This window comes from Meriones unguiculatus, chromosome 7, assembly GCF_030254825.1.
Source record: "Meriones unguiculatus strain TT.TT164.6M chromosome 7, Bangor_MerUng_6.1, whole genome shotgun sequence".
NCBI lineage: Eukaryota > Metazoa > Chordata > Mammalia > Rodentia > Muridae > Meriones > Meriones unguiculatus.
The window spans coordinates 79,252,771-79,275,271 of NC_083355.1; the positions used below are offsets into that span (position 1 = coordinate 79,252,771).

Here is a 22,501-nt window from a genome sequence, read left to right on the forward strand (position 1 = left end):
TGTTTTGTTTTGTTTTGTTTTGTTTTAAACAAATATACAGAAAACCCATGGTTTCGTGTGTGGGAACATTAATCTGGCTTGAGGTTCCCTTAGATTTCTAAGACTAAAATATACATGACTTCATCGTCACTAGAATTCCTAGATAAAAAGATCATCCATGATGGTTTAAAGTGCATGAACTTGAATATTTTAGAAGCTCAGCTGTAGACTGTTTATTGCTGTTTTGTTCATACCAGAACTTTTAGAAATCAGCTTTAAAACCATGAATCAAGCTAGATTACTCTAATGTGGTGTGTGAAGAATGTTGTTTTTCCCTAAAGAGTTCTGGTTGTTTTTTTTTGTAATAGACTATTTCCAAATAAGTAAAACATTGAGAACAGCACTGCACTAAGAGAAAATAGTCAAAAATATATCTTAAAATATGACAGCCAGTGAGATGTCTCACTTTCCATGCAAACCTGATGACCTGGGTTTTGTTTGGCTTAGTACCCACCGGGAGGAGAGAGGGGACTGTAAAAGTTGTCCTTTGACCTCTACATGGGCACCATTGCAGGCATGCACCTGCACACTTACATGCATGCACACACAATAACTAAAGCTTAAAACATAAAGTCATTATAAAATATGTAAAGTATACATATCTTAGTCAAACTGTCATATATATATATATTAAACATTCTTTAGCATGCATGATATCACTGTAATAATGTAGCTCTAACAATATAGGTAATGCAAGTACTGCAAGAAAGATCAAGTTAATTAGAAACCATGGACTTGAAGATAAAACAAACTTGCTGTGGTCTGAATAGGAAGAAGATAGAAGCTTGGATCAGAAAGTAGTTGACGAGCACAGGAAAGAGCATTCTGTTGATTCTTGAGCCTGATCTCTGAGCTGGGCTATGGAGGGCCAGCAGCAGGGCATCCTTACCACAGGATCACGGGGCTGACAGTGATGGCACTGCCCTTGGGTAATCCGGGTAGTGCTGAGATTCCTTAGGAAAGCAAACTGTAAGTTACAAAGGATAGGCCTCGGAGAGTTACAAGCAAACAGTTAAGGGGTTTAAAAAGAAACTGCATATCCTGTTTTGTTACTGTATATTTGATAAAATTTTTAAAATTATCCCTAGATTTGTATTTGTCAGCTTCAGAAAGAGAGACATTAAAAGGATTTCTGAGACACTGTAGGATTGGCCTTAAGTAATCTCAGCACAAACTTCGGGTGGTATTCATGAGTCCACAGTCAATTATTGTTTTCTAATTGGAGCTGGGGGAGCCTAAAGACAATATTAGCATTCTCTATGGGTAGGAGAAAGCAGCTGAGAAGTCTCGGGTCCCATTTGTTTTTCATATTTCCCATATGGCCCTGATAAGTGGTATTGAACTACCTCAGAGGAAAGCTCAGTGTCCACAGTTTCTGACCCCCACTGTTCCTGCTGTTAGTCTTTGCCATCTCATATTTACCATTGTTTAGTTAATCCACCGCCGAATGAGAAAATCATAGAGGGTAAGCTGAAATGGTCAGAGTACATGGCTTCAGAAGCCAGGAGTCAGTTTCTTGCTTTGGACAGGAAGAGTAGGTGTTAAGCAGCTGAAGATAGACTGGCTGAAATCCATCTGTCATACCTGAGCGCCCAGCCTTCTCGGGAGAATTCAGACCATGGACTCGGCTCTCTTGAAACGCTAATTTGTTTATTTATTTGTTTGTTTGTTTATCATCTTTTTCTCTAGTTCACTAAAGCAGTGAAGCACTTTGGGGAAGAGGCTGGCAAAATCCAGCCAGACGAGTTCTTTGGGATTTTTGATCAGTTTCTTCAGGCCGTGGCAGAAGCAAAACAGGAAAATGAAAACATGAGGAAAAGGAAGGAGGAGGAAGAGCGGCGAGCCAGGATGGAGGCTCAGGTGAGAGGAGGCTCAGTCAGCAGGTCCTGCCGGAAGGCCTCTGGCCGCAGCCCTTGGTTTCCAGTGGCTCTTGGTTTCTGGGGGCTGGGGCTTTCTCCCTTTTGTGGTGCGAGGACCAAAGCCAGGGCCACGTGACAGAGAGGTGCTCCGGCACACAGCTGTGACCCAGACCCACAGCACTGCACTGTCCGGGAGGGAGTAACTGAGCTTTCTGGAGGGCTTCAGCCAGCTTAGGTCCATACCACATTTCTCTCGAGCAATTCAAACTTTGGAGTTTCTCTCCAAAGACTGAGAAAGCCTGTCCACAGCCTGCAAGTGGATCTCCTTGGAAATTACCTTCAGGAAATGATCCCTAACTTTACGAAAGGATCTTAGCATCCTTTTGTCTAGCCCTAATTACCCATTTACTGCCTCAAATGCTTTTTTAAAAAAAAAATGCGATGAAATTTCTTAGAAGTTTTTCTTCCACGGTCCATTGCGTTTGCATGGAAGCCTCACGTCACCCGTGTAGGTTAGCAGCTGCAGCTGAGCATGGCTCTTGTTAGAGACTCACTCCCCCTCCCGGGTCACAGAATTCTTCCCTGCTGAAAACAAAATGCGCTCTAACCCTAAGAGGCTTCTCTCTGATGCACAGCTCAAGGAGCAACGGGAGAGGGAGCGCAAGATGAGAAAGGCCAAGGAGAACAGTGAGGAGAGCGGAGAGTTTGACGACCTGGTCTCCGCCCTGCGCTCGGGAGAGGTGTTCGACAAGGACCTTTCCAAGCTCAAAAGGAACCGCAAACGTATTTCCAACCAGGTGACAGACAGCAGCCGGGAGCGGCCAATCACAAAACTGAATTTTTAATTTTCTTGCACCCTCTTCTAGAAAGCGCAGTAGCAGCCCTTTGGAGTGACTAGAACTTTTCAGCACACTGCCCTGCAATCCAAACAATGGCAATTTCTTCTCTCATCTGTGAGTGAAGGTGTGAATGTGTGTGTGTAAATGTATGTGTATATATGTGAAAATGTACATAGAAGTCTAAGTGTTGTCCGGGGACCTGTGTGTATGCTGTAAAAGTTTATGTTAATGTGCGTGCTCAGAAACTCTTTGTGTATGCATTCATACTGAATGGGGCTCATTTCCTTTCCCTGAACACCACGACTGCTCAGAAGCACAACGCTGTCTCTCCTAAAAGGATAACAGACATTCCTTAACATTTAAAAAAAAAAAAAAAAAAAAAAGGAAGAAAAGAAGAAAAGAGGAAGTGAAAAAAAAAATAAAAAGGCTTGTCTTGTGAAGTATTTTATGGTTCCCAGGGTTGATGTAGTGAGACAATTTTTACTGGTAGAAGTGAAGTTGGAAAACACAGATTTGGAGGAGTTCCACAGTTGTGGGCGCGACGCTGCTGCCTGCATCAGTGACCGACTCGGAAGAACAGCTTCGAGGGTCCCAGTGCTGCTGTGGAGTAGTCTACGGACGCCTATTGAGAACATCTTGCACACATTCATATCATGTAGGATGTCAATCATAATTCTTTTAGAGATTTAAAACTTGAACACCAGTTTTTTTCCCCTAATTTCATCAAATTTTTCTGCCAATTGCTCTTGATGATTTGCTTTTCTTTCTTTCTTTCTTTCTTTGTTTCTTTCTTTCTTTCTTTCTTTCTTTTTATTTTTTATTATTTTTTTTGAAAATACGCTTTCTAAATAATGCCACCTGCATTCTGGATAAAGGCCAGAATTGCCAGAACCTTCTCATTGACTTAACAATACAGATATGTGAACCTGGAAAATGAAATTTCCCACTCAAGACTTAGTAGAAGAATTCCCTGAAGATTCTTTTTTAAAAGGCCTGTGGGGTGCTTTTGGGGGTGTCTCCTGTTTTCCATATAGGCCGTACTCCATGTCCTAGGATAAAGGACACTCACAAAATGTCAACAGTATCTAGAGGAACTCTCAGATCTATTTATCTCAAAAAATATTCGCATTGACTGCTGTTACATGTTGTCATTTTAAATCGTGTGTCAGTGACACTACCTGTATAATTTCAGTCCAAAAAAATTAAAGCTCTCAGGGAGAAATGATGAAAACAGTGAGCATTAGAAAATAAAATATAGACGCTTACCACTGACCTGCCAACTCTTAGTATCCTTAAATTATATGATATGTGAAGAGGACTGTTCCTATTATTTTCTTTTGCTTTATTTATTTGTACTAGGGTGTGGAGAGGGACTAGCATTTTCTCTGTTTTCCATCTATCCTTTTGTGGTTGGGTTTCCTGTGGAGACAGTAGTTTTTCCTATTGCACTAGAATATTATTTACTCACTAAATTGAGTTTTTCAGTCAAGTATCAAATATTTATTAAGTACTTACTATGTACCACCAGGCATAGTAGAGCTGTAGTGGTAAGCAAGACAGAGTCCTTGCCCGCCAAGGAGTTCACATTCTAATGGGGTTTCCAGGGATGATAGAATACCAATGTGCATAATATACACATTATTTAAAAAATAACCCATATGAACTATGATGCTTAGTGCAGATGGCAAGGGATCTGTGCTGTGTAAAAGCTGTGAAACAGTGCTCTAAGAATTGTCAAGAGCTGTGATTTTCTCTTTTTTTTACCTTTTGTTTTCTTCATTGCAAACTTAGCGACTTTCTACCCATTATACGGAAGCAAGTGGCTCTTCAGTACAGCAGTCACAGGTACAAAGCAGAGCTGGCTCTCCCAGCCCTGAGCGTCACCACACTCTGCAAGCATCATGGCTCTGGTGCTGATGGAGACCTGGCTCGGGCAAGCTTGGAGGGAGGAGGAGGGGGATGGAATGATGGCTTTCGCTGTTCCTGATCTAAAGTGCCTCTATGTAGATTCTTTTCTATTTATAGCAGGAAAAGCTTAGTCCGGCTCAGTTTTGGAACTGTGGAAAGAGATTCACAACACAGAGCAAGTTTACGTAGCATGTCCCCTTGCCCTTTTTTAGACTCATCCTCACTTTGATGTAGCCATCTGGTAGGCCTCCTTTGCCATTCCCAGTTTTTTGTTTATTTTCGTAAAAACTGTGTGCAGGTAATTCCATGTGCCATTGTTACAAACAAACAAACAAAATCTACTTTATAGACTGGTGCTGGTGTAAGTAGCCACTTTTCTCTCTTGAGTATGTATTTTAAAGATTTTTTTTTAAATAATGCCAAAAAGAAAAAGCGTTATAATTTTTAAACTTAATTAAATGTCTCGTGTCTTAGCTTAGTAGTTGGAACCACGTAGTCTTTAGGTGCAAGACTGTTGTTACAGAACCAAGAAGAAGGATGTCATGTGTGTTATGAGGCTGTACATTTTTTTAAATAGCAATATGCAATAAAGGTGACTTCATTGGGTGTACATATGTGCTTTCTATGAGTTATTAAAATAGCATCGTTAAGCTTCTTAGTGCATTCCACCGCTGAATCTCACTGTAGCAAATCAGCGAATCGGAACTATATTGTGAGTTTCCAACGGTGCTCACGCTGGAGCTGAAGGGCTGTAGTTTCCTGTTGTGGCAGCGTTTCACATGTCCAGGCGACATCGCTCCCGCTTCTGTGCTTGGTTTCTGTGGCACGTCTATGCTTCCACGTTAGGTGTGATGGAGGCCGCGTCTCCAATCTCAGCTCCTTTCCGTCGTGAAGCATCCCTGATGGGCTTTGGAATGAGAAACGCCGTCCGTCAAGCTCTCCATACACTGACCTTTCTGATCTTCGGAACGGACCCGGCGATCTGATAACCACCACCAGTTCCGTTTGCCACTAACTTACAGGATAACTGCATAATATCCAAAACTGTTCTCCGCAGCTGGCGTTCAGACGGGAGAGACATCTGCATGCCAGATCCCTCCCCGTCCTGCAGAGCACACGATGCCTCCTGTCTGTATGTGAGTGTGCAGCTACATACGGAACCATATTGCCCTGGATGTATAGATAGGAGCATGGCAAGGCTCAGATCGTTGTAATCAGTTTAGTCTTCACTTAACCAACTGTGGTGGTAGCTGGGAAGGCGTCACCTCTAGCAGTCATGTGGTCCTCTAAAACTTCGCTCCCTTTCTGCAACCTGATGTGGGTCTATATATACTAAATTGGACAGAGAGAGAGAGAGAGAGAGTGTGTGTGTGTGTGTGTGTGTGTGTGTGTTGTATTCACATGTTGTGTGACCAAGTTTGTTTGCACTTATATGGGCATGTATGTGGAGTCCTAAAGTTGGCATGGGTATATTAAACAAGTTCTACTTTATGGAGGCTGTCAGTGAACCCAGAGCTCGCCAGTTCCCGCTGCCTGATTCTGGCTAGCCTGACTTGCTAGTTCCAGGGAATCCCTTATGTCTACGCCCTGAGTGCTGGAGTCGTAGGCCACTGCAGCACCTGCCCTGCTTTTCCGTGGGTTCTGGTGATTTTAAGTACAGTCCCTGTACTTTTAAAGGAGACGCCATCTCCCCCAGGCTACTTTGGGCACATTGGTTTGGTCAAAATTATTCCAAAAGCCAGACTCTGGAAGGGAAAACTGAGATGTTCCATCAGGAGAACACGGGAGACCCCGAAAGCTGGGCTGCTCCTTGATGAGAAGTTGAATGAGCACAAGCTTAGGGGCATGTGGGGTAAGGGATCCAGGACTTCCTGCCTCTGGGTCATTATTTTACAGGCTCTCACCACTGAGTTCCACTCATCACCTCTGGCATTTACACTGTGTTATATCTCTAGATCTGTATGCTCCCCCCTGCTCCCAATAGCACAAACTTTACTTAAGATTAAAAATTTGTTAAGGGGACTGGAGGAATGGCTCAGTGGATAAGAGCACTTACTGCAGGGGAACCAGTAGTTGTATCTCTGTGTCTGTAAACTAGAAAAAAAAAAAGCACACATGCACAAAAAAAGAAACACTAATAATATGCATATTGGAGCTTGAGGATGGCTCAGTGGTTGAGAACACTTTTTGCTCTTGTAGAGAATCCGGGTTCAATTCCCAGCACCCTCATGGTAGCTCATAACCATCTGTAACTCCAGTTCCAGAGGCTCCAACACCTGGCCTCTTCAGGCTCCATGCACACATGTGATATGCAGACAGGGATTTGTAGGCAAAATACTCATATACCTAAAACAAATGTTTTGAACGGAACTGCCCGACTTGCCCTTTGATCTCTTCCCTGGCGTGGTTTTACCCCCCCCCTTTTTTTTTAACCACTGTGTTTCCATGGTAGCAAACAAACAATGTGAGCAAAGAATTGGCAAACAAAGGTTGCTTTTTTTTTTTCTCTTTGATGCCCAGGCTGGCCTCAGATTTAGTTGTCCTAGTCATCCTGTCCCAACCCTCTGACCATATGAGATCTGTATTTTTATCAAACTTTGATAGGTTTGGGGTTTTCCAAGAAAATAATGATCCCTAAGAAGATGTGGGTTTTGTTCATATTACTTGGTGGTGTTAAAACTCATTTTCAGGGGCAAGCCCTTGCAACATCTATCCCTTCTCATTCTCGGGAGAGCCATAACCACCCCTAAGTTCCAAAGGGTAAACTGAGGCTTCGTTCTGACCAAGTTCACTCTGGAGAATCATTGAATTTATAAGGCTCACTTACAGAGCATAGGTGAGCGGTTGCTTACAGAGGGACGGTACACCTCCCCCAAAAAAAGACTGTTCCGGAAATCCTTTACCCAGCAGGAATGAGAGCTCTCCCCCCTCACCTCCCTCCCCCCCCCCCCCCGTGTCCACACTGATGAAACCCTTTCCCTCCTCCTCCAACCAGTACACTCTAGTGCCCCTACCAAGCCTGCCACGTGCAGTTAAGGCAGAGTTGCATACAACAGGTGGTAAGGAGCAGCTGGATGCCCAGGTGAAAGTGTGACCCCCTTCATGAGGGTGTAAACCAGTGTGGTTCTCAACCTTCCCAATGCTGTGGTGACCCCCAACCAAAAAATTATTTCGTTGCTGCTTCATAACTGCAAATTTGCTGCTGTTAGGAATTATAATGTAAATAATCTGATACGCAGGATGTCTGATTTGCAACCCCCTGCTGTGACCCACAAGTCGAGGATCGCTAACAGTCATCAAGCCCAGCTCTGACGGTTCTTCTGCAACTGAGCTCAAGTGAGCTCTCCAAGATGGTGGCTGCTTGGCTCAAAGGACGGTCTGACTCAATACTTCTGTTAATTAGTTCTCTCTTTCTCCCTGCTGTGGTTTCTTTCTCTAGGAGAGAGAAGGGAAATGGGTTAATAACACTTATTTTCAGTGCTACTTTCCTAGCTCATTCCCATTGGGGCTATGTTGAACCTTTTTGTGGCAAAGAAATCTCCAGTCCCTTGCTTGTGACAGAGAAACATTTCTAGTGTCCTCACCCCTGCCTCCAGGGTAGAGAAACTTTCCTAAGTCTGAGCATCTTGAACTAGTCTTTTCCTTCCGGGATCAGAGGTGGTTGGTTCCCAGAGAGGATACTGGAAAAAGTCTCCAAAAACTGTGCGAAGGAAAGGAATTGCTTTTAAAGAAGAAGCCAGACTGCAGGACACCAGATTAATGATACACACACACACACACAAAAATATCCTTCACTTCAAAATTCAAAATATAACCCTATCATATGAGTACTTCCAAAAATGAAATACAGTCTATAGGCACAGAAATAACATAATGTCCATGAGATCTAGAGGAGGAAAGTGAAACAAGTGGAAGAAACTCAAAGCCAAAGGGTAAGCTTTTTCGTATTTGCAGCTAGGAAAGCTCACTATTAGAATATCCATGCTTCTCAACCTGATTGATAGATTTGATAAAATTTCAATCAGAATCCAATAATTTATTCTGTGCTTGTCAACAAACTATCTAAAAATCTACAGAGCATGTCCAGTGTTTTAACATTTTTTATGTAACGTCATTTATAAACTTTATGCTCAGAAACTGCATGTTAGAAAAAAATATAATAATGTTTTAGGTTTGCTTATGACTTTTGTGTTGGGCCACATTCATAGCCCTCATGTGCCAAATGTAGGACAGGGGATTGGACACACCTAGGAGAGACCAGAGAACCCTAAGAGCCAACACAGTATTGAAGGAGAGGAAAATGAACCTGGGAGAGATCCCTGAGTAGGAAGCTGAGCCATAGAAAACACCTGAGGTAGTCAGCTGATCTTTCGACAAAGGCTGCACAGTGCAGCAAACAGGACTAAGAAAAACCTGAAGAAAAGATGGTGGAAAACTTGAGTTAGTTTTGATGATCAGCAAAAACGGAATCTATGAAAGAATCAGTAATCCAGACTTTATAAAGATGAAGTTTCTGGGCTGTATATCCAGTCGGCTCAGTGACAGAGCTTTCACTTAGCATGGAGTAGACCATGAGCCAGGCCCCAACATCTCCAAAAGAAGGGAAGAAGAAAAAAAAAAAAAAAACTCTGCTCTGTGAAAAACAGTCAAGGGAATGAAAATACAATCCATGGCGTAGTAGGAAGTCTTTTCAATTGAAATCAGATAAAGGAGTGTTAGCCAGGAACCCTTAAAACAATAATCGCAAATACCTCTGTTTTTTTTTTTAAAGTGAACCAAAGATCTGAACACCTCACAAGAGAAAAGCCTATGAGAAGATGCTTTATGCTAGTGTCAAGAGGAAAATGCAGATTAAAACAATGTGATACCATCATACACTAGAGTGTGTAATGGAAGTTTTAGTTTCTTCGTAAACTCGGTTATGTTATATAAATATGTTTTTGTTTTAATCCCAAGTGTGGGACTTTGGATGGGCTGATTGATGGGAACAAATTAAATCATGATGGCTGTAACAGGTTTTATATGAAGAGGTTTATTAGGTGGAGATGGGGAGAGAGAAGGGAGAGCAAGGAGAACAGGACATGATGTGGGAAAGGGAGAGAGGGGAAGAGAGAGGGGGGAAGAGAAAGGGGAAAAGGCCAAGAGGCTAGGAGCAGGAGAGACCAAGAGAGAAAGGACCAAGAGAGGGACCACATGGCCAGCTGGTCCCTTTAAGGGGCAAGGTAACCACACCTTCCAGGTGTGGCCACCTACACATGATGACATCATAAGTTGCTAGGCAACCCAGAAGGAGGTTTAGTTCCAAAATCCTAGCACTGATAATTGTCCCTTTGCAAGGCATGGCTTTTGACAGCTGGTAATGGCCTGCCTCATTCCACAGGGAGAGGGGTGTGGTCTAGGACTCTGATGATGTAGATAAGAGAACCCAGAAAGAAAAAGTGTGGCATGAGCTGAAAGCATGTGGCAAGTGGCAGTTTGGAGAGACCATAGAGTGTGTAGTGATTTGGAGCAGGCAGATGGAGAGAGACTTGGAGATGCGTAGGGGTACATTGGCCTGGGGGTGACTGCTGGCTGTGTTTGCTCTTGACAGAGATTGGTATAGCCCTAAAAGATCCCATCGACCCTAAAGAGATGGGAAAAGTAAAGGAGTCTGTGCCCCCTCTCCCACTAACCTTCTCTCTCCTACTTAGGTTTAGGGAATTGGAAGGGAGAGGCATTAGGGAACGCCCCAAATAAAGTAGAGTTTAAAAACGAGCACTACAAGAGTGGCCAAAATCCAGAGAAGAAAACACCAGATGCTGGCTAAAATGTAGAGCAACTGCAGCTCTCATTTGCTGAGATGCAAATATAGCATGCATGCTAAAATGCAAAAAAAAAATGCAAAATAGCATGGATCCACTGGAGAACAGATGGGGGTTTCTTACAAGACTGTAATTATTTTTACCGCAAAGCCCAAAAGGGATAAGAATGTATGCCTGCACAAGAACCTACATGCAAATCCTTAAAGCAGCTTTAAAAATAGTTCCCCAAACTCAGACATCACCAAGATGTCTTTCAGTATGTAAGAGAATGGTTAGAGGAACAGGTGATGAGAGATTATTCAGTTGCTATATGTATCTGAAGCAATCAAGCTCCGAAAAGACATCAAGAATCCTCAGGTGCATGGTACTAAGCAAAGGAAGCCAATGAAGAAAGGCCATATGATGTGAAAAAAAAAATTGGAAGCAATTAAAAAAAAAATCAATAGTCACCAAATGTAGAGTAGAACCAGGATTTTTACAGTGTGAAAATGTCCTATGTGCTAGTACAAAGGTGGATACATGCCTTGCAATTCCAAGAGAGGACACCAACATAAACTTTTTTTAGTGTAGATAGTGATTTGCCAATGTGGGTTCATTTGTCCCTTTCTGGTAGGCTGTTGATGTGGCCAGAGGGGTGCTTGAGTGAAGGCAAAGAGTATATTGAAAACTTTAGTACTTTCTATTCTGCTGCTAGCCTGAAAGTACTAAAACAGAGTGGATTTTCCAAAAATAAGTCCCCTGTGTATGTGGCCAAGAAATGTGCATGTCAAGTTCAGGCTTTATCCACCCAACTACCCGCAGCGAATCAGCTCAACTCACTTAGTGATTTTTTTTTTAAGTCCTTGACTTTCCCAGCTTATCTAAAAGCACAAAGCCAGAGGCAGTAAGATGGCTCAGCAGGTAAAGGCACTTGCTTCCAAGACTGGTTATATGATTTCCATCCCTGGAACCCACATGTTGGAAGGAGAGGACTGACTCTAGCAAGTTGTCCCAACTCTCTGACCTCACAAGATACCATGGCACCTGAGCATGTGTGCCCAGCACCAGAGAGAGGGAATAGATGATAAATGATAGAAGATAGACAAACAGATAGATAGATTGGTTGGTTGGTTGATTGATTGAATGAATGTTTAAAAATACCCCAGTATGGCAACTTTTCATTCTTCCTTGGCTGACACTTACACAGCTCTTCTTCAAGACTTTGCCCAGTCCCTAATACCTGATTATCCTATTGCTAAATTTTTTACAAACCAAAAGGAACAAAAGGCTGGCCTCAGGTGTACCAGGCACTCTTAGACAGCTCAGTGTATCAGTGTATAAACCTTTAAAATTTACAGTTTAAGGTAGATTTTTCAAGTTATTAGAAGACTCACAAGAAAACCCCTCCCTCTCTCTCCCTCCCCCTCCCTCCCCTCTTTTTCTCCCCTTTTCTCTTCTTCTCTTCCTCTATCTCCATTTCTTTCTCCCTGCCTCCCTTTGCTCATCCTTTCTCCCTTTTTCCCTCCCTCCCTTCTCAGCTTCATTAGTGACTGTACTTCAGAAAGCCTCATTACCAGGAATTCCCTCAAGATGCCCTTTGTGGAAAACAATCTTCAGTTGCTGCTGCCTTATTTGTGAGCTGTTTGACCCTGAAAAGCAGAGCTGCTCTGTGACCTGACATTTTCATGGTGGGGTCATAGTAAAAGCTGCTCCTCCAATGTCTGCAAGAGGGTTTGTGAGGGCTCACAGCAGCACTGGGCTAAAGGACATTGACTGACTTTTCCCTCCAGAGACTGTGGCAGAGAGACCCTTACTATCTGGAGCTACCTATACCTACTTAGAACATGCCACCAAAGACGGCCCTCAATCTCCAGTTCCATATACCTATCCATTCCTGTATACCAGCATCCCAGCAACACATAGCATGCAAGAACTGAGTTCCGGAGCTTTCTCTGTTTCTTTCAGAGAAAGTGAACAGTGAAGCTATTGCAGTTCCTCAAGCACCTTTTCACCCTGGAAGCAGGAAAGGGCAGTTCTGAAAGTTCCTGAAAGATGCTACCACCCCACCTCTGAGGTCCTTAGCCACTGGGTCCTGGGAAGTCAAAGCAGGCAATGCTCTAACTGGAATTAAACAAACCATTCTGGTTGTGCCGTTTATCAGCTGCAGCCAAGAAGCCTGGCTCCTTGCCCTGTGCTTGTGCAGGGAAGGGTGGAAGGGCGATTGCTGAGAGCATGTGATGTTTCAGCAGCCACGAGGCTTACTGCAGGGTTCCTGTTTTTAGGACACAGCAGTGACACTGATCTTTCAGGGCCCATCTGGACTTCACCGAAAGCACCTACCTATACCCTATCACAAAACTGATTTGCATCCTTAGCGTGGCTTTTCCTCATGGGTGTCACAGTGGTGACCTGGGAAAACAGTAGGTGGGAGTATGGGTAGTAGCAGAGCCCCTGCCCTCTTGACCGGGTCTCTGCATTTTAACTGAGCTTCGAGTACCCAGACTTCTGAGCTGGATGTTCAGACCATTGATCATTATGGGGACTCAGTGGTGGTTTGAATCAGTGATTTATTTTGTGTGTGTGTGTGTGTGTTGGTGGTGTTGGTGTTATTTTGTTTCTCGAGACAGGATTTTTTTGTGTAGCCTTGGCTGTCCTGGACTTACTCTGTAGACCAGGCTGGCCTCAAACTCACAGAGATCCACCTGCCTCTGCCTCTCAAGTGCTGGGATCACAGGGGTGTGCCACTGTACCCCGTGAATCGGTGATATTTTTAAGGTTTATTTTTGTTTTTATGTATGTCTGTATTCCTGTGGAGATGTCTGCCACATGTGTGAGGGAGTCTGAGGGGCCCTGAGAGGGTATCAGAGCTCCTAGAAATGAAGCTATAGGCAAATTGTGAGCAGCCTAATGTGGCTACTGGGACTGAACTCAGATCCTCTAGAAGAGCAAATGTTCTCAACTACTAGCCATCCTTACAGCCCCAGGATAGATGTGGATTAAAAAAAACAAAAAACAAACAAACAAACAAACAAAAAAAAACTTAAGAGGTATCCAGAAAGCACCCTGTTAAAATATGTGGATAGACCTTCTCAAAGCTTCAAAACTGGAGATGGTGTGTAATGCCACGAAGGACCTGCTAGGGCTGCTAAGGCCGTAGGATGCTGTGTTTCAGCCAGTAATGCCCAACTGTGTGCTCCCCATGCTACCTACTTGGGGTGCAACGTAGGAGGCAAACAAACACTGTCTCAGGGCTGAATCTCAGCCATCCTGTGGATCCCAGAACCTAAAACAAAGAAACCAGTGCAAACATTTCTAGGAACAGACAAGTTTCTGGTAACAGTCAGGTATTGCTGCTTGTGGGTACCTAGGTTCACAGAGCTAGCTAACACACTAGTACCTGTGACATCCAGCCACTAAAATGGACAAAGAGCTTTCGAGGCCTTGAAGAAGGCCCTCGTCTCTGCACCAGCCCTAATCCTCCTGGACATCTATCTCTAAGTCTTTCTACTTGTATGTGAGCGGCCTGGGGGTATTGAGGTAGGGTGTGTCTTTGCTCAGACAGTAGGACACTGGAAGAGGTCAGAGGCCTACCTATCCAAAAGACTTGATCCAGTTTCTGATGGTTGGTAGTTTGTTTGTAGGCAGTTGCTGCTACAGCCATGCTATTGAAAGAAGCTAACACTCTGACCCTGAGCCAGGAACTGTTCTTAACCATCCTGCGATCTGTAGGGACCCTCCTGAGAGGGACCCTACACACAAGTAACCCATTATCAAGCACTTCTCCTGGGCAATATCTGATTCTGTGAAACCTTATCCATAAATGCAGACAGCATCCTGCCAGACAATAACCCAACAGAGCTCCTCCGTGATTGCCTGGAAATGACTGGCGGGGTCCAGTCTGTCAGACCTAACCTAACAGATGCCTGGCTATGAGAAGCAGAAGAGCTTGCCACACACCAACGGGAGCTGCTTTGTTCAGAATGGAATCAGGTGTGAGCTGGGGCGACAGTAGTCACCTTAACTAGGACAACGCAAGCCCAATGAAGTCTCTCAGCTGAAGGACTTCAGCACAAAGAGCTGTTAATCCGGGCACTTCGCTGGGGGAAGGACAAAGCCATCACTGTGTACACAGACAGTTGGGGTGCATTTGCCCCAGCCCTTGTCTGTATGTGGTCCCTCTATTGAGAAAGGGGACTCCTTGCCTTGACCAGAAAGAAAGTAAAATAAATAAATAAATAAATAAATAAACAAACAAACAGATAAGATCTTGGCCCTCCTAGAGGCCATGTGGCTGCCAAAAGAGGTAGCCATTATCTGCTATAAAGAGCATCAAAATGGGGTTTTCCCCAGAGGCCCACGGGAACAGGATAGCCAACTTGGCTACCTGGAAAGCAGCCCTAGAACCCATGGGGCCTCTCCAGGTCTTGCTTACCCTGCCCAAACCCAGATTTCCCTGGGGCCTAAAGAATTAAAAACAAATAGGCAAAAAGGAAAAGATGCCAACAGGAGGACGATGAGATGGTGGATCCTACTGTACAGGAGACCCATACTCCTCACTGCCCTCAGAAGGCAAATGGTTGCCAAAGTCCACCAGGCCACCCATCCAGAAACATCCGACACGGCTGAGTTTCTCAGACCCAGGTTTACATCCCTCAACTAGACAGTCTTACCAAAGATACGGTGTCCAGCTTAGATATACCACTTCCACACAAGTAAATCCTCAAGGGGAAAAAAAGTTCCAGGAGGAATCTATATCCAAGCAAACAAGCACCTTCAAAAATACTTTGAAAATGGACTTCACAGAGATACAACCATATTTGTTAATTTCCACAGATGCCTTCTCTGGATGGGTGGAAACCTACCCTACCCAAATGGAGATAGCCTCAAATGGTCACCAAGACACAAAGTCCTCCAAGCATTGATTTCTAGGTTTGGACGGTCCCTTTCCCTGAGATCTGACAACGGCTGGGCCTTTACCACCAAAGCTTCCCAAATTCTGACATAAATGTTGACGCTACCAATCAACAGGACAGGTAGAAAGACCTTAAAGGAAACTTTAACTAAATACGTCCATGAAACTGGTGAAAATTGGGCCAGCCCCCTACTGTTTGCCTAAGGGCCAGGTACATCCCATAATTTCCATTTGAAATTGTGTTTGGGAGGTCTCCCCCTCTCCTTCCTAAGCTAAGAGATGTTCATAAGGATTGCTAAACATTCTCTCAAGTCCTTACAGGCCTGCAGTAAGCCCAGACAACTGTTCATCAGAGAATATGAGAGACCACGCCCTTGCCCATGTCTGAGCCTGCCCACAAGTTCCAGCCTTACATAGAGCCTGGAGTCATGCCTTGTGGTCCTCATCAGCCCTGCAGCAACGAGGGTCCACCAGTGTCACCCTGTGAATCCACCACACCCAGCTGAAGGAGGCCACAGAGGACAGCATTAGATGCAGCATCACCAGGTCCTCTAACCTGCTGAAGAAAAAACTGACACAGACCCTGTGACTATGATTGTCCTACTTTATCTGCTTTGTCTTCCTTGTGGAAAAGGCCCATAAGCTCCATAAGCCAAAACCCTGGGTATGAAAATGAGAAAGACCAAAATTTGGAGCTCATGGCCAATGTATTCACTCAGACCTAACCCACCTTCCAGATGGATTTCTGTAAAATGTCACATTCAGAGGTAACACAAAAAGAAGCCACAGAGAAGTTCCCTCGGGGGCTGTGGGTACACTATTGAAGAAGGAGGACTCCGATCTAACCAATAAGATGCCTGCCCTGCTGATGGCTCCCTGCACTGCCAAGATCTAGGCAAATACCACTGTGCTCAGAGGGCTAGTAAAACCAAGTCTTCCTGGGCACACTGACTTCTTTACAGCCCTAGAAAGGAAACTGCCACAGCCTACCTGTGGTCTCAGGCGAGGAAATCCCATATCTGTAAAAGTTAGGGCCTGACAGAACACCAAAGATAGTTATTTGGAAACCAGCAAAACCTGGGGAGGCAGGATATACGTAAACGGTCAAGAGTTAGGCAGCAAATTTACTATACAAACAACAATACCTCTCCCTAGGGTCATCCGGCCCATTGACCCAAACTGACTCATCTTATTGCCCCTGGAATACAAACTCCCTAAGGTGGCAAGCCCTCAAACTCCAGTTTCCCCAGAAATTCCATCAGTGAGCATGGGACAAAGATCCAGAAAACAAGAGAAGCCAGCCGTCCTGTGTTCAGGATGCTAAAAGGAGTATATCTTTTCCTTAACCATGTTTAACCAGGTTTAAGTAAAGACTGCTGGCTATACCTAGACCCCAAGCTTCCATATTATGTCAGGATTAAAATTAAGCAAACAATAAGATGCACTTCCAATCCTGACAACTGTAAATAGGACCAACCTAGAGTGACTCTGGGGGAACCTCCATGGAAAGAGTACCTGTTTATTGTCACCAAGCTATCCCCGAGAGAGTTCCCTCTATGCGGATTCCTGCAGCATACAAAACAGACTAATGCCAGAAACTATGGTCAGGCCCTCAGAGACTATCTGGCTTTCTTGAGCTAATGGCAAGCGGTGTTCTTCTGAATTGTTGGCACTGGAGGAGACTATACTCCTTTGTGGCCTTCTATATGTCCTACCATGAATATTCATTTATGATAATTTTTTAAAAGGCAGGGTCCACCTAGATCTAGACTCTGGGCTTCTCCATGGGCGGCAAGCCATCCCCATGGGCGGCAAGCCATCCCCATGGGCCAGGCTTAGCTGTAGGTGGGCTTCAGCGCTAATTGTTGGGGATAAGAACTGGAAATGAATTAGTGCTCAAGTAGAGCCAGGCCTAGGCTCCCTGGAAAATCTATTTCCACCTGTAAACCCTCATGGACCCCTTAGATGAGGCTGTCCTTCAGGACTACAGAGGACGGACCGCTCCTTGAAACAAGGAGGTCTGTTTCTAATTATATTAGTAGAGTTTTGAAATCACGTGTGCACATGAGGTTTTCAATCATGTGTGTCTAGATAGGTGTGTGTGTGTGTGTGTGTGTGTGTGTGTGTGTGTCACATATTTCTGTGTCTAGTCTGGGCCTCGAGATTCCTGCTTAATGTCTCCCCTCAGAAGTGTGGGAGATATTTTAGAATCACTAGGTGTACCTCTGCACCGATCTGTCCTTCGTGGTGTGCTCTTGTGATAGCGACTCCATCACCTCCCCTTGCCACATGACACATATCCTCTCACATAGCCACTCCTGCTGGCTCTGCCTTCAGAACTGACCTGTTCCCATAACGCCTTCCCTGACACCCTGGTTAAAGTTGCAGCATTTTCTGACTATTTGCCCTCCTTCCTAACTAGCCTCTTTCTCGGTCTTGCTCCCATCCCAACCCCCACCTCTGCACCCCTAACGGTCTATTCTCAACATAACAATCAGTGTGACATTCTCAGAATGTAAGTACGCTTGACTGGGCATTGTGGTGTGTGCCTGTATATCCTACACTCAAGAGGCAGAGGCAGAAGAATCTGTTAGTGGCAAGTTCAAAGCCAGTCTGGTTTATATAACAAGTTCAAGGCCAGGGCTACATAGCAAGGCTCTGTCCAATAAAGAAAGAAATATAACAGATAATAAAAGTTCATATTGCTCTGTTTAAACTTCCCAGTGGCCTCGATGTCATTTCTGTAATTCCCACAATGGTTTCCTTGACATTTATAATGTTTCTGAACACTGGCCCAAAACCATCAGCCTTTGACCTCAGCCACTCTGCTCTCTGTCCTCCTCCCTTTGCTCTAGATACGTAGACGTCCTCTTCTTCCTTGAACAGGCACCGACCCACACCAGAGTCTTTGTGCTTCCATTTCCTGTTCCTGAAACACTCTTCACCCGCATGGACCCTTCTCATTCCTCTCCTCCAGGTCTTGGTTCTAACCATGTAACTTTGTTAGTAATGACTTTCCCTTCCCTACCACCCCATTCCCCGTTTCAACCCACAGCCATCCCAGAACCCATACTTAAGTCTCTGCTTCATTTTTTCTGCTTAATACTCTTCACTGTACACTTTGCAGACAATATTTTCATTAAGCCCCCTAATCCTACACCACTCATTTGAATATAAAGTGCACAATTTAAAAAAATACATGCTTGTTTTGTTCCGTGAGTACTCATTTGCAGCATTTGGAACAAGACAATGTATCCTGGAGCGAGGTGGTGGAGCCTTTAATTCCCAGCACTCTAGAGGCAGAGGCAGGAGGATTTCTGAGTTCAAGGCCAGCCTCGTTGACAGAGGACAGCCAGGGCTACACAGAGAAACCCTGTCTCGAGGGGGAGGAAACAAAAACAAAAACAAAACAGGGCTCAATACAGTGCTTGATGGATTAAACAAGAAAAAGGAGAGAAGAAAAAAATAATGTGATTCCTGGTGTGGTTTATTTTAAACAGAGGTAAGTGTGTGTGGCAGTTTCACAAGAGCCTCTGAGGTGTTCTGTGCTGAATAATTCTTAGCTGTGAAGCTTTTAACAGTAGCTCAGGGGACTTCCCCGTTGCTGGCCTCTACCAATCGGAGGGTGGTATTTGTTATTCTCTTTCCCCAAGGAGAGTCCAAACATTGCTGATGACCGCTAGTGGCAAAATCATTTCAAAGGCTGTTCAGGTCTAAGAATCCCTAAGGCTGAACCAAACATACATGAGAAGAATAGAATAAAATGAGAAAAACTAAAACAAAACACATCACAATCCATTAGAGGCAAAAACCAATGTTGGGCGAAAGTTAACCAAAGTTACATTTAGATCTATTTTTATAGGATCGACAGATAAATATAGAATATTTGTTCAGGTGTGTTTTGTTTGTTTGTTTTCATTGTTGTTTTGGTATTTTTGAGACAGGGTTTCTCTGGGTAGCCCCAGCTGTCCTAGAACTCGATTTGTAGACCAGGCTGGCCTCGAACTCATAGAGATCCACCTGCCTCTGCCTCCTGAGGGCTGGGATTAAAGGCATGTGCCACCACCAAAGAAAAGTTATTTTTTCATCTAATTATTTAGTATTCAAGTGTGTGTGTGTGTGTGTGTGTACACCTGTGGAGGTCGGAGGACAACTTGCTAGAGTTAGCTCTCCAGCCACCATGTAGCTTCTAGGGACCAAACTGAGCTTTTCAAGCATGATGGAAGCACCCTTCTGTACTGAGCCGTCTTGCCATCCATTGTCTTTGTTAAATCTGAGCTTCAGGTAGAGGGTGAACATTTTTTAATCTTTTTCTTATGCAACATTTGTAACATTCTTAAAATTTTACATGCTATCTATCCAAAATTCTAATTTAACTGGGGGAGATCATGTCTTATTGGCTAAGTCTAACCATTTTTATTTATAAAATCGGAATGACTAAGGTAAAACCATCATGCCCTGGTGTTATTTCGTGCCTGTCTGGTCGCTTCTCAGCCCTTCCACCCCCAACAGCATCACCTTGGTGACATTTCTAGGACTGCCCACTGACTTTGACCATGGTCCAGACATACTGATGGTGTCTGGAAGATACTTCTAGGCCTTAGAAAGAATGCAGATCTTACTAGGCAACTCTACATCCCCCACTGATGAACTTCCCTGCCCCCGTGCACACGGATGTAACTAGCCGTGTCTTCAAAAACACTGCACCCCTCAACTTGGGCATCAAAAGACTCTCCAGAGGTGAGAACCCTCTCTTGGTCTGGCTCCTAAATAAAGGACTCAGAACTCTTAATCAGCTTAATCAGCAAGGTTGTCAGTAGCTATTTCACATGGATCATTTCAAAATAACAAGCATAAGATGACTCTGTGTTAAAATATCTCCGATACATACAGAATGCGGTCAAAACTGTACTCCCGGGCAAAGGTATGCTTGTCAATGCCCTTGTTTCTTAAAAGCAGAGCTGAGTAAAAGAGAACTAACAGTTTAACTCAAACATTAGAAAACAGGGGCTGGAGAGTTGGCTCTCTGATTAAGATCACTGGTGTTCTCTGTTGGGCCTCAGATTTGTTTCCTTAGCGGCTCACAGCTCTCTGTAACTTAAAGGATTCCGATGTCATCTTCTGAACTCAGAGGGCATTGGGAACACATACATGCTAACAAAACATATGTATAAAACAACAACAAAAAATCTAAATAAAACCAGTTTAACTGGAAAACATCAACATAAAAAGAAGGGAAACAAACACAAGTAATCTAAAGAAATTTCTTACAAGTAGGTTAATCTGAAGAAGAAAACTGTAGACCCCTTTAACTATTTTAATGGGGTTTCTTATGGCTCTACCTCTCTTCTCCACTCCAAACCCTTCCAACACCCCAACACCAGGTAGGAGAGAAGGAACATTAGTGGGGAGAGGGGGCGAAGTTCTTTTTATCTACTTCCTGCTGGTTAGGGTCATCCGGTTCCTCCTTCACTTCAGGATTACTTCAACTTCCTCTTCTCATCAAACTGCATCAACAGCAACCAGGAGCAGAAAGGGGGAGTGGCAACCGCCTTGTTCCTCTGATCATCCTGTCTCTCTCCTGGCTCTGGCATGTATTTCCTCTCCAGAGTCGGCAGAATTAAACTATCTGCGGCTGGCAAAGATCGTGCCCTTCTCAGAGCCGGCACGAGGGAAATAGTCAGCTGCTGGGTACCCTCTGGAGCAGCCCCACATCCCACACCAGAAATTAAAACAAAAACGTGTTTATATACCATAACTGAGTCTTCAAGGGCACCAAAACTCCCACCACAGGAACCCTTGCCCACTCTAATGGCCTTGTAATAGCACTACTATTTAAAGTCCTTTGTCCCTGGGACAGAGCTTACTGCTCTAACGAAGCTGCACGTTACACTAGATGCTCACCCAGTCTCTTCTGTTGGCGTCTTTAGATTATGCTAATGAGCACTTTTACCGTGACGTGCCAGGCCAGTTCTTTATATCCCCACTCTGTGTGTGTGTGTCTGTGCGTTTGTGCGTGCGTGCGTGCGTGCGTGCGTGCGTGTGTGTGTGTGTGTGTGTGTGTGTGTGTATACTGTGAATGCATTCACTCGTGTAGGTGCACTTGGGATCAAAGGTCAATACTGTCAGATGTCTTCCACAATCACTTCTTCACCTTAATTTTTTAGACAAGTTCTCTCCTGAAACTTAAGGATTTCCATTTCAGCTAGACTGGCTGATCAACAAGCCTTCATGATTTATCCATGTCTTGTAACCTTGGGTGTTACAAGAAATCGGAGATACACCTGGTTTTTTGTAGGTACCAGGTATTTGAATTCAGGTCTTTATGAACACAAAGCAAATACTTTATCCACTGAGCCAGCTTTCTGGCTCCAGCCCCTGATCTTTTAAGTGAAGGAGAATTCAGCTATTATGAGAGACAATCGCACTTATGTTCGTGATTTCAGGAAGAACCTAGTTCATGCCCACTTAGTGGCTGATTGGAGCAACTAAGAAACAGTCTCAATTTCCTGGTGACACATTGGACTCCAGTAGTCCACAGCTGGACCCAAGAGTTCTGATTTCTAGATCATTCCTTTTATCATTTTGCTTGGCTTTGTTTAAGTGTCTTTCATTGTAGTCCAGGTTGCGCTACAGCTCCAGGAACTCATGGTTATCCTCCTTCCTCAGCGTCCCCAGTACAGGAAGACAGACATGAGCCACCACTGTGGACAGATTCTCATTTTTGTATTGGGCACTTCTGAGAATGTCTCTGGGTGTCTGGGACGATATCAGCATCCCAGAGTAGGCAAAGGATGAGCCTGTGAGTGTCTGGACTGCTTCAAAGAAGTGGTTCTGTCCACAGACTGAGAGGCAGAGTGAGAGCAGGTTAGCACCAGCTATATTCGATCTCTTACTGCGTCGTTTCCTAAGCAAGCTTCTTATCAGCCTGGCACCATTGCCAAATCTCACTCGAAAGAGGAAAACACTCCAAAATTTTATGTAGTATTTCCTAGAGTAATAAACACAGGATTTCCTGCATCTGAAGTGATTCCAACAAATCTCGAGTTCTTCCAAAAGTGGCCCAGTGACAAATTTTGGGCCCTGTGCTTTTAGGTGCAGAGACGCTCTCCCATTGAAGTCCGCAGCCGGACAAGGTTTTCTCCTACCTCCTCAGCTCTGCAG

General features: G+C 44.2%; 1 protein-coding gene across 1 annotated transcript in view; it reads left to right on the forward strand.

Moving 5' to 3' along the window:
* Daam1 (dishevelled associated activator of morphogenesis 1) overlaps window positions 1-5,255 on the forward strand; it is a 160,529-nt gene extending 155,274 nt beyond the window's left edge. The window contains 2 exon segments of the mRNA XM_021645505.2: window positions 1,729-1,899; window positions 2,534-5,255. Coding sequence (XP_021501180.1) covers window positions 1,729-1,899; window positions 2,534-2,743 — 381 coding nt within the window. The 3' untranslated portion in view covers window positions 2,744-5,255.
* The last annotated feature ends 17,246 nt before the right edge of the window (window positions 5,256-22,501 follow it).